Here is a 17,843-nt window from a genome sequence, read left to right as displayed (position 1 = left end):
TTTAACGAGTTTAGCTAATTACCAAAGTTTCCGGTTATAATGAGGGAAAGAGTGCGAGAGCGAGCGAGAGAAAGAAACGTCTGGATCTCGGTCTTGTTTCTTCGGTGGCTGGCCGACCGACCGACCGACCGACCGACCGACCGACCGACCGACCGACCGGTGGGCGAGGAAAACTTTTCGAATGCCTCAAGCTTCGACCTTCTACTCGCGAGCTCCTTATCGCTGCCCATTTCGAACGTTCGTTATTTACTTTTCTTCTTAAAATACCGCCAGCCATCCCGGAGCCATCGTAAGAAAAAGGCGGTGAAAAAGGTATAGCGTAGCTCGGCATCGAGTGCGGATCGATGACGGATTTTGATTTATGTCCCGAAAATGGAAATCTCGCGTTGGGACGGTCTTCGAGAGCTTCTCACCTTCTTCTATCCTATCCATTCATCTATCCATCCGCCTATATCCTTTTCTCGAGTGACGATAAAGTTATCCAATTTTGGACGTAGTTAGTTAGTTTATCTTCGATGAGTTTCGCGACTTCGAGTAAACGTTCCAATTTGTTTCGTGCAAACGTAGAGTCGAGCTCTGAAACGTCACTGGACCGACGGGCGAGTAGGACGAAAGGAAAGTCATTTGATTAAGATCTAGGATAATCTAGCGGGGATAGGAAGGAGAGAATCGATAGATTTACTTATACAGGGTCGTATTCGACTATTCGCTTAAAAAATATTTCGATTATTTTCGAGATAAAACGTTAATTTGATTATCCTATCTTCGAGTTTGTTCAGGTTGGTAGGAAATAAGTACGTAGCGTGTGGTTGGCCGTGGTCAAAGTACCGAGGCAGGAAGTGCCCCGAACCAAGAGGGCAAGTCCAATCAATAGCCCGTGATGAACGCTCGAATGGCTAGTGGCGCGGCACTGATGGCATATAGAGGATGAAGCGGCTCTATGAATTATTTAGCGCCAGCCAAGTGGCCCTCCGTGTATTTGCTCTCAATCTCGAATCGGTGGTTGGCTGGTCCCGGAACCTTCCGGTTTCAGGACCTTACTTGATTTCGTTCCTTATACGAGATTGGCCCTCGCACACCATCAAAGGCCAACCAACTTACTCGACTTGATCCGTTGCCTTCGGTCTGCTAGGCATTTTGGGTTCACGGTCCTTACTAGGTCACGGCCGTTCGTGAATCCCAGAGAAACTTGGGATTTCGTTCGATCGATAGTTATACCACGATAGCAAAAATATATCCTCGACTCTTCTCTATCTGGTATGGTTATGGAAGAGATATCGTTCCCTCCTCTCGCGGTCCATTTATCTCAAACGGCGAAATCTCAAGATCGGCCTCTACGATCGATTCGCGTAGACGTACTTCTATGCGTACTCGCATGCGTCGCATATCGTCTCTTTATAAACTCCTTCCATTATTTTCTTCCAACGATCGCTACTACGTTCCTTCTCCTTCTCCTTATCTCGTAATATTTCTTGAAACGCAAAAAATAGGCGCATTGTTCAATCGGAAAGCTAATCATTTTATAACTAATCATTTATTGCTTCGCGATATCATCGTCGTTTTTTGCTTTAAAGGCGGACTATCCTTCGAACAAGCGAACGTCTACGAACGAAATAATTTGATGGAGAAAAGATAATAAGGACGATTCGGGCTTTCAAAGAGAAAAATATATGCGGAAAAATTTACCTAATCGCTCGATCCGCTTGATTCTAAGCACGAAAGCAGTTTAATCCTGTTTGATCCGTTTCTTCGGTAGGAAATAGATAGAATCTGCGATGGGAACGTAAAAGACGCTTACCTTCATTACGTTCCATTTCCCCTTGGCTCTTTTCATCTAATTTATTATAGTCCGTCGAAACCGGACGGAGAGAATCCGACTGTCGGTTATGCGACTTTGTATGCGTTCCCTAATGCGATATCGATTCTATTTCGCGTTTACCGGTCTACGGTTCGCCAGTGTGGAATTTGCATACGCGCGCCATCGTCTCACGCGTTACCGTATGCAGGATACACTCGATTATATCGCAATAGCGATAGAGAGAAGCCAAGGGCTACGGAGGATCGCTCTTTGGTATTTGCCCTTTGATCGCGGCAAAATTGCATTTTCGGTGCAATTCCTACGTGGATTTGTGAATTGCTCGCAGGAGATCTCACCTTCTTCTTTAGGGCCTACTCGGACCGTCCAAAGTATCTTTCGATACTTTCGAAATACTCCGAGATACCAAGGGCGGCGAGGGGGGGGGGGGGACATCGAACAATCGTACGAAGGAACAAATGAAATAGATGATATCGAATAAATGAAAAATATCGGCTGACCTATCATTCGGTATATCGCACTTCTCTATGACAGAGAGAAGAGAGATTAATGCCGAATTCGAGGGTGGTCGAAACGTATCGCGTTACGCGTGACTTTGCCATCGGAATTAATCGGACACGATTTGCGAAGCCGATAGCGCGAGGATCGCGTGCGTTATAAGCATTAAATGGTACGATCGCGTTTACGGAATGCTCATTGAATATTTTGTAGCTATTGCGTATATATATATATATATATATATATATATATACATACAGGTCCGATAACGCGTAGCTCATATTTCTCCCTTTAATTGGACTTTTTCTTTTTTCCCAACGATCATTTCTCCTCCCCACCGACATTCGTCCTCGCGCGTACATGTACTTACGTACGCGCGAGGTATATCACTGGGATAAGCGACGATCGATTAGTAACCATGCGTACATACCGATCATTTCACAAATAGAATCGAATCGGCTTGCGTAAGGGTAACGATATCGAGGATTCGTCGAATATTTCCTATAATTTAGCGCTTGTATTTCCTCGTTGTTTAAAAGAAAATAACGTGTTGTTATCGATTAATAAATCGATAAATCCCAGATAGATTAGCGTAGGCGGATTAAAGTTAATCGCCTAACTCGTTTGAGATGCAGAGCCGTATCATACGAGTGCGTTCTCGGGGATTCTTCTTAATTGTTCTCTTTTCGTTTCTCGCGAGAGCGCAGAATATTACGCTGTCAAATTCGTGATGAGTAATGGTCGACGATGAGGTAGGTCGATGTGCGGGGAGAGAAAAAAGGTCGGAATAGGAAAGTAAGTAATTAGTAATAAATTTTTGCGACCCGCAAAGCACACGGGCTTTTTTTACGAGTTGCCAGATAACCCATCGCGTCGGCTCTTTCTTGGTTCGAATTCGGAACGGGGAGGAATGCTAGGAAGAAAGATAATGAAAGGGGATGGGGACACGACGGTAATAAGAGCCGAATACTACGTATAGATATACATAACATATTGCCATCGCGTTTAACGTCCTTCAGTCGTCTCTACTTTTTCGCGCGTATTTAAAAACACTTCCCGATATATTCCTTTTAACTAGGTTTCTTCGAACGGAGAAACGCTTCGAGGAAAAGCGACGCTTTCCATATTAACTTCGAAACTATAAGCGAGTAGGTAGCGTAGATGATGGCACCATTTAAGAGATGCGCGCTCGTTAATATAAATTACTTTGTTTTTCCAAACGAAAAAATGGATGAAAAATTTAAGCTCGTCGGTCGAGCTCGCTCGAGGTAATAAAAGAGTCAAACGGGAAGCATCGCGTTGCTCGACGTTTACGTACGAATATAAAAATCTGATGCTGTTCATTTTCACGTTGCAGCCTATACGTCGACTATATGTATTCATATAAATATTTATCGGTGATATTCGCTAAAAAAATTCGCGGCTCGCCGCGGCAGAATGTTTCATTTCAGGTATCGATGGTTCCTATGAGTCATCTTTATCCGCACGTCCGTTAATATTAATAAATTCGCGCTATTCGACGCGGGAAAGGACGAGTCGAGAAAAGTTTCTCAAATGGACGTATGAAATAGGTAAAATATTTTTAAACTATCAAAATTCCATTGTCATCGAACCTTCGACGTTACCGAGATGCTTCCAATCGGCAGTTCTTTCGTCGCTTTCTTACGATCAGAGCTATAAAAAGATCAGCTATCTCTATTGTACGGTCACGAAACAATCAGCGAGATATATTCATGCGTTATTTCCGCCGTGAAAACTGTGCCCAGCTCGTACGAGTGGTGCGACCGAAATTGCCTGGCCGGAAACTGTTCTCCCGTAACACGAAGCGCACTGCAATGAAAAATTTCGCTTCTCGCGAAGCTCGTCCGCCCGAGATGTCACGCTGTTCGTGGAATGGTCCAGTTGGCTAAATAAATCGTCGGCGGGATCGCGAACCTGATACTCCCATTACTTTGTGTTGGTTCCTAATCGTCCTCGCGTCTGTCTACCTTTTCTCTACCTATACCGAGTCGCGTATTTTTCTTATTTTCAATGGGGATGAATAAGAGTGGTGGTCTTTCGACACCTCGGCGCCACGCAGGATTTTCAATAAAAACTTGCCGTTGGGTGAGTCGCTCGATAAACTCGTCGTTGTATAGGACGAAAATTGAAATTCCCGCCGGGGCCAGGGATGACGAGAGACTGTCAGGTTTCGGCTCGATACGTTCTCTCGAATCGATCGCCGAGAATCGATCGCGAAAATCGCTCCCGAACGTCGACCGATGAAACTGCTTTCACAATCGGATTGATTTTCACGCGAATATATCGCTGGCTTTTCTCTCTCTCTCTCTCTCTCTCTCTCTCTCTCTCTCTCTCTCGCTTCTCTTTCAACGTGTATCCTTCATACATGTACATGTGCATAGCTCTTTTTCACACTTATTTTCTCGGATAAGGCAAGCGTATCGGTGAAGGGTCGGAACCGTTTGCATGAAAATGGATCGACAAGCGATATCAAAGTGCCTCTCTCGTCCATCGAAGGATATCCGCGCACGGAATATCGCGCAATAATTTTTTTCCGAAAAATCGCCTCGCCTAGGATCGAAACGGTCGTCTCTCTATTCATCCCATCCCTCGGCTTCTATCTCCCTCTCTTCTGCTCGTAAATCGAACTCTACGTATATGGGATTATAGTCGCTCGAGGACGTAACTACGGCTAATCCCGGAGATTACTGCAATTCGATGCTCTTATAAATCTACTTATTTACCTTCGAGGAAGGAGAACCTATCTGCATGTACTTTTAAAATACTACTTGTTTCTCGTCTTTAACGCAATATCACGATACATTCGTTTATAATCCAACGTGCCGGCGCACGAATCCGAACGGATCGACTCGACGGATCCTTTCAAACGATATATCGGATAGTACACACTAGAACCAATAGAAATAATTTCTGTCGTTAATTATTAATAGAAAAGTGTACGACGAAATGATCGTTCGTGGGAAGGCTCGTGGCAATGATGATTCGAGAAGAGCGTCGTAACGAATTCTGTAGGAGACTTCGCGCGAACCTCTTGACCGTATTTCCTGTGAACGTAGATTAGGAAATTGCTGCTCTCCGTTTCGCGGGAATACACGTAAATTAGAATACTGCGTCTAGATATACATGTATATATATATATATATATATATATGTATATGTATATATAAAGGGGATATTGCAGTGCTTTGTAGAACGGAGTCTCGCGTCGGTAAATACGGCGTGGCACGGCGTGGCGCGCGAACGTTCGAAACCAATTTAATGTTTTCCTTCCTCCTTGCTTTTCAGATCTGGACACGATGTTGTACGGATACACAAATAGCATATACGTGCTGGACCACACTCCGGAGTCCTTGCCGGTGAGTATAAGCGACAGCCACATATACGTATATAAAGATCCTATTTCTCATCTAGATATATTTAATCGTAAATGTTCTTGAGGCGAGGATCATTTGAGAAGAATACAAATTTAATACGAACTTAACAAACGTCGTCCAAATATTTTTCCATATTTCGTATATAGTCATTGAATCATATCACGTAACGTAGACATGCATGCAAGTACATATCTCGTTTTACGAGCCTTCGCTCCCTTAATAATCTTATTAAAAGTTAGACTCAACTTGAAATCACCGATCCTCCTTTCTCCTTCAAAGTATTTCAAAGAAGATCATAATGGATAATACGTTTTTACCGTAATTAGGAAAAAGGCCAAGCGTTCGAATAAATCGTTACGAGGACGATTGGTTTTCACGCCCCAAACGCGAACACGTTACTGCATTAGCCAAAACGAACTGTACTAGTTGAAATAGCCTCTGTTAAACGGTCCGTTGAACGATCTGGTACCCACGTTGCGCGTACACACACACACACACACACACACATCCAAAAGGTACCACGAAACAGGAGAGGGAAAATAGGATCTGTTAAAACGTATAATAATAATAATTATACTTTTATTTGATATCGTCGTTATCGTTTCTTCAAAATCTCCCTTCGAAATTTTTTATATTTTCCTTCGACGAGAAAAGGGCCGGTTTTAATCCTTTATAATCTTTCCCGGTCGAGGATTAGCTCGTGCTCTCATACAAGTTTTCGGTAACGGAAAGAGAGAGTGGTGCAGAGAGAGAGAGAGAGAGAGAGAGAGAGAGAGAGAGAGAGAGTAATTCGTTACGATCATTTACGGATAATTAATAAATTAGTTCGACTAATAGCATAGGCGCGTTGTCGACCGAATTACTCTTTTTGCATTAGCTTCTCCATTTAACGTCCGACACGATTACCAATTATCCGGTAATTAGCAGGTACCTCTTGACGATTTTCAAAAGGATCGCGCGATAATTTGTAATTTCGAAAATAATTATTTGCTTAAAATTTGCTTTTTATCCCGTTTGTCACGGATCCATTAAACTCGGCCGATAAGTGATTAATTAATCTAAATGTCCTTTTAACGAAAACATCTTCCTTCAAAAATGGTAATAAACATTGATCGATCAACAAAGAGAAATTTTTTCAATTTTGTATTTTGTGAGGAGTATTTTGTTTTCTTCGCAAAAATTTCACGCATCATCCTCGGCATCGGCATGCTATTAAAAAAATATAAAAAAAAAAAACGTAGAATTTAATTAATCTAATGAGTTTCTGGTACGCGGGCCACCTTTTTAATTGGAACATCTAGTCGCATCGTTATAGTAACAGTCGCAGTTAACGGGCAAATGGATGATGGCGATGACCCGTCTACGTTTGCTGCGTCCTGTAATTGATCGATAATTGCTTTTAGTTGCCAACGGATCGTTCTGCGATCGTTGAAAAACGTAACGTCATGCGATGCTAACGAACGATTCCATCGGAAAGAAAAATGTTATTTGAGATTAAGCTCTTGTTCGTTCGCGTTAATATACAAATTATTTCACTCGGTGCGTAAGCTAGAACGAATAGTGTCGGAGGAAATGTCGAATTTGTCCGATCGTCGGCAATCTTCCTGCGAACGGAGAGAGAAAAGAAGAAAGAAGGTCTAGCTAGAAAAAATTAGTCTAGCTTGAAAATTAGTTGGACGATTAAAATAGTTTGTTAGCGTAGTTGTGCCAATCGATTGTTACCGCTTGAGAATAGAGACCGCGGATGAGGAGAATAGGTGCGACTGGGAGATAGATGAAGGCGTGCGCGAAATAAAAGCAATGCGGTAAGGATCGTCGTTGACTCGGATAAGAGAGGTATCTCTCCTTAATTAGCGCGTCCGTATCTTTCACTTTTCGCACTATACCGCACTTTATACGTGTACTATTGTCGTTATATATCGTATTCGTCGCGATACGAGCGATGATCCGCTAGAAGGAGAAAAAAAAGACAATTCTCTTTGGCAACTTTCCGGCAATGATATATGTACAACAGATAGTGTACGATCGAAAAGAATCTAAAGTGAGATCTAGATTCTCCTAGGTATAGATCGAACTCGAATTCTCTCACGCTATCGCGCCTGATGGAGAAATCATTCACTGTCGTCGGTAAGCTTCGCATTCCCTTTCGTCGCGAACAAGGCGCTCTATTCCTTTCACCTTCCGCTCTCTCGATCAAATGAAATATCGAACGCATATGATCTCTCGATCGACGTGGAATAGTTCGAAGGCGAAAAATCGTTGCGGATTTCGAGCATGACCATCCAAGGGACCGAAGAAAATCCCTCACGGCATTGTCCAAAGTTTTCTCTCAGAGCGGTACTTGCATAATTTCTGACTAGTAGTTCTTATCGCTTTTCCATTCTATTCTATTTTATCGTCGCATCTTTCGATATTCCCTTTCCCGAAGAAATCACGTAGCGTCGTAAGGGAGGATTGTCAAATATTTTACGAAAACTTTGGACGATTTGAAAGGTTTCATTCATCCAGGAGCCATTTCAAACTAGTTTTATAAATAACCACGGTTAAGCATAATAGGAATGGGTGAAAATAGGTGAGGCGCGAATTTTCGAAAAGCGACGTCTCCTTGAGAGCCCGTAGGTGCCAACTCGACATAATCATTGGTTCGCATTACCCCAGTTTCTCTCCTCTAAGTAAATCGAATAGCGAACGAACTCGCAGTTCTCTTGGGACATTTCCAATTATTTTCTTCCGGTAAGACGATTTCTGCATTTCTCCTACGATAACGTTAACAATCATACACGGCACCGTCGTGTTCTCCTTTAAAGGGAAAAAGGATGGTTATGGTCCGGACAGTCGGAACTGGATTTAATGAGGCGGTACTCGTAATTAAAAACTCGACGATTTTTGATACGAAAATTATAAATACATAGAGTAGGTGCGTTACGATCCATGCCATAAATAAAAACTCCATCGTTCGACTTTGAATTTGCAAATCTCGTTTCCTCCGATACACGACGATCCTCGAATACATAACTCCTTTATATTTGCCAAGAGGTATCGATCTATTTTTACTACGATCCGTCGATGGGGGACCCATCGTGTTCGACGAGCGAAGAAAAAAGTCTACGCTGATGTTCGTTTTCCTCTAGATTCGATCGTTCGTTCAATCGTAAATTGATAGGGGCAGCGTTAGCGCTCAACAGAGAATTGTAAATGATATGAGACCGTAAAATTGCATCAGGGTTGCGTTCTTCGCGAATTGCGTCTTTCCATGAATCGGTTTCGCCCGTGACGCGATTTCTCTCGATAGGGCGCAAGTGTAAGTAAGTAAGTAAGTAAGTAAGTAAGTAAGTAAGTAAGTTACTCGGGTTGGAAAGGATTAGAGAAAAGGTCAGTTCTTGTTTCTTTCACGGGACACACTATAGCTAGCTCGAGATCGAAATCGTTAAGGGAGAGGTTAAATCAACGTTAACCAAAAAGGTACATACGTTGCCACTTGAACGGATAATTATCGAGGACAATAATTTAGTTAGTGAGATTGTTTCGTTGCTGAGATTCTGGCCGTTAAACCCATTATAGGTCTTCGTTAATTAATAATTTTCTTTCTTCCTAGGACATGGATATGCTGCAGCTATTCGCATCGCCGGCAGGACGAGCACTTCTAAGTAATGACAATCGACCGAGAGGATCGACGACGACCTCCTCCTTGTCTCGAGAATCCTCCTCGAGGTTGAAGAGCGGCAGAAGACCATCGGGTACCGGTACAGTCAGCGCGCCTACTTCGCCGCCGAGGCAACGAAAGTCAAGCGCTGAGCTTTACAAGGAGGCCGTAGAAATTCTTGGACTTACCTGTTCTCTGACCGACAGTTGCCGATGCATTGACTGTCAGGTAATCGTCGTAACAATATACCCATTCGTTTCTATATAATTATATTTAATTGCGCGTTTCCATAATAAAACACGACTTTTATCTGAGAAATTTTTTTACATAAGAAATTTCGGTACCAATAAAGATCGTGATTCGACGCGTAATTGGCCTCGTTTGCCCGAGCCAATTATACATTTCGATCGCCAACACCTAAAATGGTGTTAAAGAGAGCGTTAAATAAAGAGACAGGCCTTTAGAAGAAATTTATTTGATAAGTAATCGTTCTGTTTATTTTCGCCTCGGTTCCGTTTAAAAGCATTTTAAATGAATCGCCGAATCCAGATATCCTGAGTTTTAAGGGAAACAATAGATCGCTCCGAGTTTCAATTTATTAAAGCCTCTTTAAACAATAAGGTCTTACGTAGTAATTGAGTAAGTAAGTAAGTGGTAAATCGTCGGATTTTACTTATCGTAAAAGTGCGTATCGCTATGAATTTCGTCGTTCGTTACCGATCGTATTTCCTATGAATATATCAGTAGATTGCCTTTTATACTTTGATTATTTCAATGAATTAATTGTTATCCTCTTTCGATTTAATTTCAGAGTAACTACTTCGACTGCGACGACGATTGCGGCGATGCTAGAACGGAATTGGCCGCGGGTACTCCCATTCTGCTAGATCACGCTATGTCGCATCCGTTGACATGTTCCATACAGTAGCAGTCCAAGCGGATGGAAGCTGCATCGGAGATGAAGCCGCATCGTCGACCCTCTTATTAACTCAGCCTGCCACGCATCGAAAACTTATCGGAAGGATTTTCCTTCGAAAAGAAAAAACTAATCCTACGGGGCCGATCGATCGTACGCCGAATAGACGATTACAAGAATAAGCGAAAGATCTTATTAGGTGTTATAAAAACAAAAAAAGGAAGGAGGAAAAGCGACTTTCCTAAAGATTAAGGACTTCTATAAAGAGAAAGGAAAATAAAGAATATATACACATGTGGTATACAAATACATATACGTGGGAGGAGAATCGATTCGTCGAATTCGTCGAAAGAAAAACGAGAAAGTAACGCTTTCCCTCCTTCGTAAGGTCCTCGTAACCGAGTTATCTCGCAACCCGTCTTTCGGTAGTTAGTCCTGTCGAATTTCTACATCTCTTTTCACTATTGTCAGCTCGAATTATCTTTCTCGAATGATATCAGATCGGGTGTACGCACGTGTGTGTACTACTTGAAAAATTCTTAAATAAGGAGGCACGTTGATCGACGATTATCGGAGATTAGGAAGACGAATAAAGGGACGCTAATGGCAAACTACGCCAAACTATCGATAGAAGGAAGATTAAGGACGAAAGTCGAGATAGCGTTGATCGAATTAATCCACGTACGGTGTCGGAGAAAATTATATTGATACACTCGTTCGTATATAGATAGATATTATATTTACTACTCGTTTTATTATTATCACCATCATCATCATCATCATCATCATCATCATCATCATCATCATCATCATCATCATCATCATCATCATCATCATCATCATCATCATCATCATCATCATTATTAAATTGTTATTATTACAAATTATTTAAGTCTAGCGGAATAAAATATATCGTTGAATCGTACCCTCAAATTTAAACTAAACATAATATTACCGACGAGAAAAATCCGTATTACGTGAAAATTCGAGTACGGAGTTTCTCGCCACCTTCCTCTCCTCTCCCGCGATTTAGCCTTCTTTTGACTAACGAGGAATACCAAGGTCTGCACATTACGTAGATCGCAATGATAAATGATATATATATATATATATATATATATATATATATATATATATATATGACGTACCTACAATATAAACGAAGTTAGGCCTGAGAGTTAATTATGCGTTCATTTGTTTCGAGATTGTAGGGAATGCGTAGTAAGTAAAAGAATACCGAAGGGGGCTAGTCGATAAGAAAGCTCGATGCTTTCGACGTGACGGATTTAATGATTATGATGGAACGAAAATGTAACGGTTGAATTTATTATCGTACGAAGAAGGGTTTTTTTAGTGCCAAACAAGATTTTGCACGTAGTACGCGTGCGACGTTCGTAAGGTAAATACAGCTTACGAATTATGTGTACCTACCTTGTTGCTAAGCTTGCCAGATTATTAAATGAATACTTAAATAATGAATGAATAAATAAATAAATAAATAAATAAATAAATTAATAAATAAATATAAATATATATATATGTATATGTGTATGTGTATATATATATATATATATATATATATATATAAAAATATATATGTATATACGTACGTGCATGTGCGTGCGTGTAGGTACGGGTCGATCGTACGAGATATACCGTGAAGTTTTGAGCGCTCTAATCGAGTTTTCTATGTACACCTCGAGTTACAAACCGAAGCCTTTCTCCGACTACATTTACAGGATTTCGTACTTGCGTACGAGCGTAGACGTATACATCGTTAAAAGTACATATAAAAGCAAAACACGATCCATCATTTTTCCTGTGTTTGACGAGAGAGCGGAAACAAAAAGGAAACGTTGTCATATATCGATACGTTTTTTTTTTTTTTTTTTTTTTTTACAACGAGACAACTACCGAGTTACCCGAGCCTCTTGGCAACAAGATTTCTCGAGGATATCTTATAATGGGACGCTGACTGCCAGCAGCGAATTATCGTACAATTTAGAAGATTTCGATTTCGATTTCGATTTCGATTTCGATTAAACGCGTCTTCCTTTATCCAAGCGTTCGCGCATATTCTAATCGTTTGCGACTTGTTCGCTCTCGTACGTATGTAATGTATATCCAACGATCTTCCAAGTCGTCGTTTTATAACGCGCGAAATTATTCGATCTCATCGAGATATCATCCGATTTCTGAATTTGCGATAGCCACGATGGAATCTAATTAGAATAGGGAGCTTTAAACATTTCAATGTTTCCGAGAACCAAACTGTCAAAGACAAGGGACGTTTGCGCTCTTTACTTTTCGAAATCGTTCAATCGTTAATTATACGCTATATCCGATTAGATGATACTCATCGTTCGTTCTCTTCTCGATATGTCTACGTGTTACTGCCTTTTTTACTCGCGAACGAGAACCTATCGATTTCTTATCGCGTAGAAACGATCGATCGTAAATCGATCGATTTGCGATTTAGCGCACGACGATTAGCATCGGATCGGCAACATTCATTTTCTCATCCGCGAAAGTATATTAGCGAAATCAAGAATAAGTCCTCCATCCTCCGAGCGAGAAGCATTTAATAATCGAAGATAATTCGCAGGCGCGACAGATATCGAGCTCTCTGTCTTTTAATCATTTTATAGCGACACGATTACGAATAAACCAAAACGCATTCCTGTAAACTGCGATAGCGTACTCTTGGATATGGCTAATATTCAAATATAGCATAATAAAGTATAGCTCGATTTTCGTTTTAATCGTTCGTTCTATCCTTATCCCCCTCTCGCACCATCTACTTTATATCAAAACGTAAAATTCTATCCTCTCGTATTTATCGTGATCCTGTGATATAAATTTCTTCGATAAGTCCAGTTTTTACGAAGTCGTCGTCCATTTGTGATTTTATTTCGAAATTTAAGAAAAAAATATCGCGCGATTCTTATTGATTAAGGTTAGTCAGTCCGTGTCGGTAAGGTAAATCCCTGCGTACGTTTCAATATGTTACACGATATTAAGAGATTTCATTTAAACCCAACAGTCGCTTATCGTAGAAATCTACCGTACTACCGTCCGAGCTTTTAGGTATCCCTAGTTTATCGACCACGGAAAATGTTAACTCGTGGAAAAAAACTATTAGCTTCGGTATGTAACGTGAAAACGGATAAATGCTAAAGATTATTTCTGCCCTGTCGATAAAACACACGACGGATAAAAGAGAAATATAGAAAGGGGGGAAAAAGAAAAAAGAAATCTTCAACCGCGAAAGATATTTGTAAGGGATGAAATATTAAATAAGACTGGCGCGTATCCCTCGAAAATGCAAATAAAATCGATATATCCGTTTCAAATTTCTATACGAGATCTCGCGTGAACGCGAACGATTATCTTTTCGTAGACGCGAGATCGCTCTCCTTCGTCGAAGGATATCTGACGTTATGGAAGGATCGAACGAAGGTGACATTTTGGGTGTATTTCAGCCAAGGATGCAAATCGAATTGACGCTCGTCGAGGAATAAGATACTTTTATTCTTTGGCGCGTACGCTTTTAAAGAGAAAGAGGGTCGTAGAGGGAGTGTCCCTCGTTCCTCGCCCTAGCAAGAAGCGATACCTTTGGGAGCGTCGCTTATATCGAGTTAGACCCGTTTGAATACCGACGCCATCGTATCGGCGCGGTGCAGCCGCCGCCGATACGAATCTCCCTGATGCTTTTGCGAGATATCGAAGGATCAAAAGTTGATATCCGTCCGCGGCTCTGCCAGTTATCCTTATACGATTATCCTCGGTGCGACTCTAGCCCCTTCCTTTCTCCTTCTCGTTTGGTTTCGGTCGAAGGGAGGCTCGAAGAAAACGCTATAGTATGGTGTATCGCTAGAGCTACGCCCTTCTTAAGGTTGCCGGATGCAGTTGCCCGGTACCGTCGCGTCTAGAATCTTTAAAGTCTCTTTTCCCTCCTACCGTCCCTTGCGATGCGACCTACGGCACGCATAAAGTATTCCTGGGAGACGATCCGTTTCGAAACTGAGTTACGACTACTACGTGGTCCAGGTAGACGCTGATAGGGCCGCTTGATCGACGGTCCCGTTCTCGAATTATGCGCGCGACACGTAAATAAGATATCATTATCGGGAGCGCGCTTTCTCTCTCTCTCTCTCTCTCTCTCTCTCTCTCTCTCTCTCTCTCTCTCTCTAATTCGATTTTTACAAAAGCAACCGGTCGAACCGTTCAACTTTCGAGAATGGAATTTTTCATCGTGCTAATTAAGAACGGAACGTAAACGATAAAAATGTTATTTCTACGACGTTAGAAGCTGTCGACGTTTGAAGCTAAAAGTTCGTTGTTAGTTAAGACGCACGAAAGGAGACGGAAAGAAAGTTCCTCGATCATGAATGTTAGATGCGAAAGAGATACATCGCGTCGCGGCGCAACGTGACCCTGTGCACATCCTCGGGAGTTGATTTCGCCCAAGAGGCTACGACGTCGACAGAGGAATAATCGCTCTTTGGGAATACGACTAGCCAGGCACGAATAGCCGATAGCTATTTTCAAAACGAGCGTACCGATGCCCTATCATTTATTTAACATCTGTAATGAATCGATCTCTCCAGGGAATGGCGTCATCGCCTATCCGCGTATTTACGGTAAAGTTACTCCTAGATTATCGTCGATCGTTTCTTTCTCCATTTATCGGGCCCCTTAATAGATCGATTTAGCCTCCGAACCGTTTCAACTTTTCCGATCGCCATTAAATATTTTACATATTCTAGATATTTAAAGGCATTTATTCGAGCATCGAATGAAAGTCTTTTTCATTATTTTCTTTCGTTTCTTCCTTATATTAATCCGACGTATTATTTAATCAACGATAACCATATTCAATTTGCCATACGCGTTTTGTAAATGAAAAGAGAAAGAGAAATGATGAAAGGGGTCCTTTTCAACTAACATGGATCGTCTCAAAGATTCAATCCCAAAGGATGTAACGCGGAAAATATTTCAAGAGACCGAACTCGAAATTCGATCGATTCTTGACTGTATTAAGGTGTCGGTCCGGTCAAAGACGCGACTGATTGATCGTACCTAAGCGTGCCGTCGGTTCTTCCTTTCTTTCCCCGAATGCGGTGGCAACCATTTGTTTTATTCTTCGTGCCTTGCGACGAGCTATTTGTTTAAACTCGTTCAAGAACTCGGCTCGTTATTAGAAAAGCCTACTGACAAATGACAACTCCCGCGTCAGCTTGTCGCAACCTCGATCTTACGAAAGTTGATTAGTTAAAGAGAGCGAGAGAGAGAGAGAGAGAGAGAGCGGCCTCGTTATGTGCGAAAGAAAAGAGTAACGACCGGTTACAACCTCTCGAATATTACGAGGCGTCTCGTAATTCATTTTCAATTAATTAAACGAACGTCCGTCCTCGCGAATTCTACGAGGAAGCGTCCTCGTTTCAACCAAGACAAAATTCAGTCGTTCTTCTTGATCCGAGATAGGTCCTCTAAATGTGCGAGAGAAATCGAAAGGTGGGAAGTAGAACGGGATGATACCGGCCAAAGTGAAAATTGGATAAAGAGTAAAATATAATCTCCTTTTCAAAAATTCCATTACCCGTATGTCCGCGCAACACCGCGCTGACGATAATTGGAAATTGACATTTTTTAATCCTCGCCCATTCCGATTACTCCCGTGACAGGAAAATCCCCATAATACGAGGGGACTCGAGCAGCTTCGCGGAAATGAGATTTGCCTGCGCGCACTCGCGTACGTTCAGCGTTATGCTTTTTCCACGATTCCACGATAAACTTGTCGTCAGCCAAGTTCTAACTCGCGAAAGGAGCTTACTCGCGTTTCGACTATCGCCGATGCGTATCGCCTTTACCAACGTCCTTACTCGCTTGTCGCGAGACTCTCCCGCTCTACGATTTAAGATAATAGTTTAATTAAGTTAAGTGCAATTGTACGCTTCGATAGAGAAATTTAATAAAATGGGTACATTGCCGCCTTTGGGTAATTAAGTTGATTAATTTTAACGCAAACGCGAACGTATAAGATAAATTACAATATAACGCGTTAACATGAATACGTACGCGATATTATTACGGCCGGGCCGACTAGGCGAATAATTGGCCGATACGAAACTCGCGATTTTACCTTCCCTTTTAAAGCGATCTCTAAAAGATCTATAAGAATTATATGTATATTTTATATCACTAAATACGTAGATGTATACGGAATATAAAGAGGCAATAAAAATGTCAGAGAGAAAAATAAAAGTCACCTTGTGCAAGTCGAAGATATCGTGGTCGGTACTAAGGTGAAAGCAAGATTATCTACAGCACACATATTTACGCTATTCGCATCGTACCGCACAGTTAATACGTCATGCCTCGGAAGGGCATAGATACGTATGTATGTATGTATGTATGTATGTATGTACATATAATGTATCTATGCACGTGTAGAGTCAAGCCAGGAGAACGCGTTACGACATCCTCGGTTTCCACCAATTTGCCGACATGGTCGCATTCGTGGACCCGCTTGCTCGAGTTATTGTGGCGTAACGCGTAGGACGAGGCTGTAAATAATATGGAAAACCACGAGAAGCTGGTAAAGGAGGGTTGCTTCGGACACCGTCTCTCTCTCTCTCTTTCTCTCTCTCTCTCTCAGCCGAATCTACGATGTCGTCCAAAGCCACGCTTCCCCTTACTTTTCGTAATGCAAAGGTAGGAGTGAGATAGAAAGGGGATGGAAAGAGAGAGAGAGAGAGAGAGAGAGAGAGGAAAAGATGGCAAGAAGGGCGCTCTCTGCTTCGAGGTATACTCACGTTGACCCGTTGGGCCATATTTCAAAGTAGGGTGTCCTCCGTGGAGCCGTGAATATCTTAATAGTCGTAAGGTGTATCCTCTCGCGGCCGAGAATATGCAATACTTATCCTTTCAAAGTTATTCGTAAGAGTTTCGAACGACGACGATTCGAATAGAACGACGAAAAAGAAACGAGCACGACGCCCTGGGTGCTCGTTTCTCGTTCGAATATTGACTCGAACTCAAAATTGCTACAGCTTATCGAAAATAAGCTTGGAACGATCGACGATGCTCTTCTGAAAATATCGCCGTATCGGTTTTAACCCCCATTTTCTTATACTGATATCGGACAACAACGAGCCACCCAAGCATACACTTCGTAGAACATTAATATTTAATTATTTTTCTACGATAGGCAAACGTCCAAATATTTAATAAACTTTGTTCGTTCGACGATCGAGCTTACCTTTCTATAGATATAGAAAATATTGTAAATTGCATCATAAACATCTTGTTGCAAATTGTTGCAACTATCTTGAGATAACAATCGCAGCTGAATGACATGAAAAAATTTCCGTCAAAAGAAATCCGTCGAAAGTGTAATCGGATAGGTCGAGTAGGCGATATCTTGAAATGGGTGTTGGCGGTTAATGAGGATTCCTTCGTTCCAACAGCGATATCAAGGATAATCACGTCGCTGGGCGCGCGTCTACGAGCGCATAGCTACGCAAGCGCGCATTTATCCTGCGCTATTTAATAATGAGAGCCTCTCCATTA

General features: G+C 41.7%; 1 protein-coding gene across 5 annotated transcripts in view; it reads left to right on the top strand.

Moving 5' to 3' along the window:
• LOC118447992 (uncharacterized) overlaps positions 1 to 13,002 on the top strand; it is a 63,358-nt gene extending 50,356 nt beyond the window's left edge. For all 5 annotated transcript variants that reach the window (XM_035880686.2, XM_085658930.1, XM_035880655.2 and 2 more), the window contains 3 exons: positions 5,621 to 5,691; positions 9,305 to 9,580; positions 10,164 to 13,002. In XM_035880686.2, the coding sequence (XP_035736579.1) occupies positions 5,621 to 5,691; positions 9,305 to 9,580; positions 10,164 to 10,280 (464 nt within the window). In that variant the 3' untranslated portion in view covers positions 10,281 to 13,002. The remainder of the gene's footprint in view (positions 1 to 5,620; positions 5,692 to 9,304; positions 9,581 to 10,163) is intronic.
• Positions 13,003 to 17,843: the final 4,841 nt, after the last annotated feature.

This window comes from Vespa mandarinia, chromosome 8, assembly GCF_050613455.1.
Source record: "Vespa mandarinia isolate Hongniang chromosome 8, ASM5061345v1, whole genome shotgun sequence".
Classification (NCBI taxonomy): Eukaryota; Metazoa; Arthropoda; class Insecta; order Hymenoptera; family Vespidae; genus Vespa; species Vespa mandarinia.
Note: the sequence above shows the minus strand (reverse complement) of the source record. Positions and strands in the feature narration are given on the sequence as shown.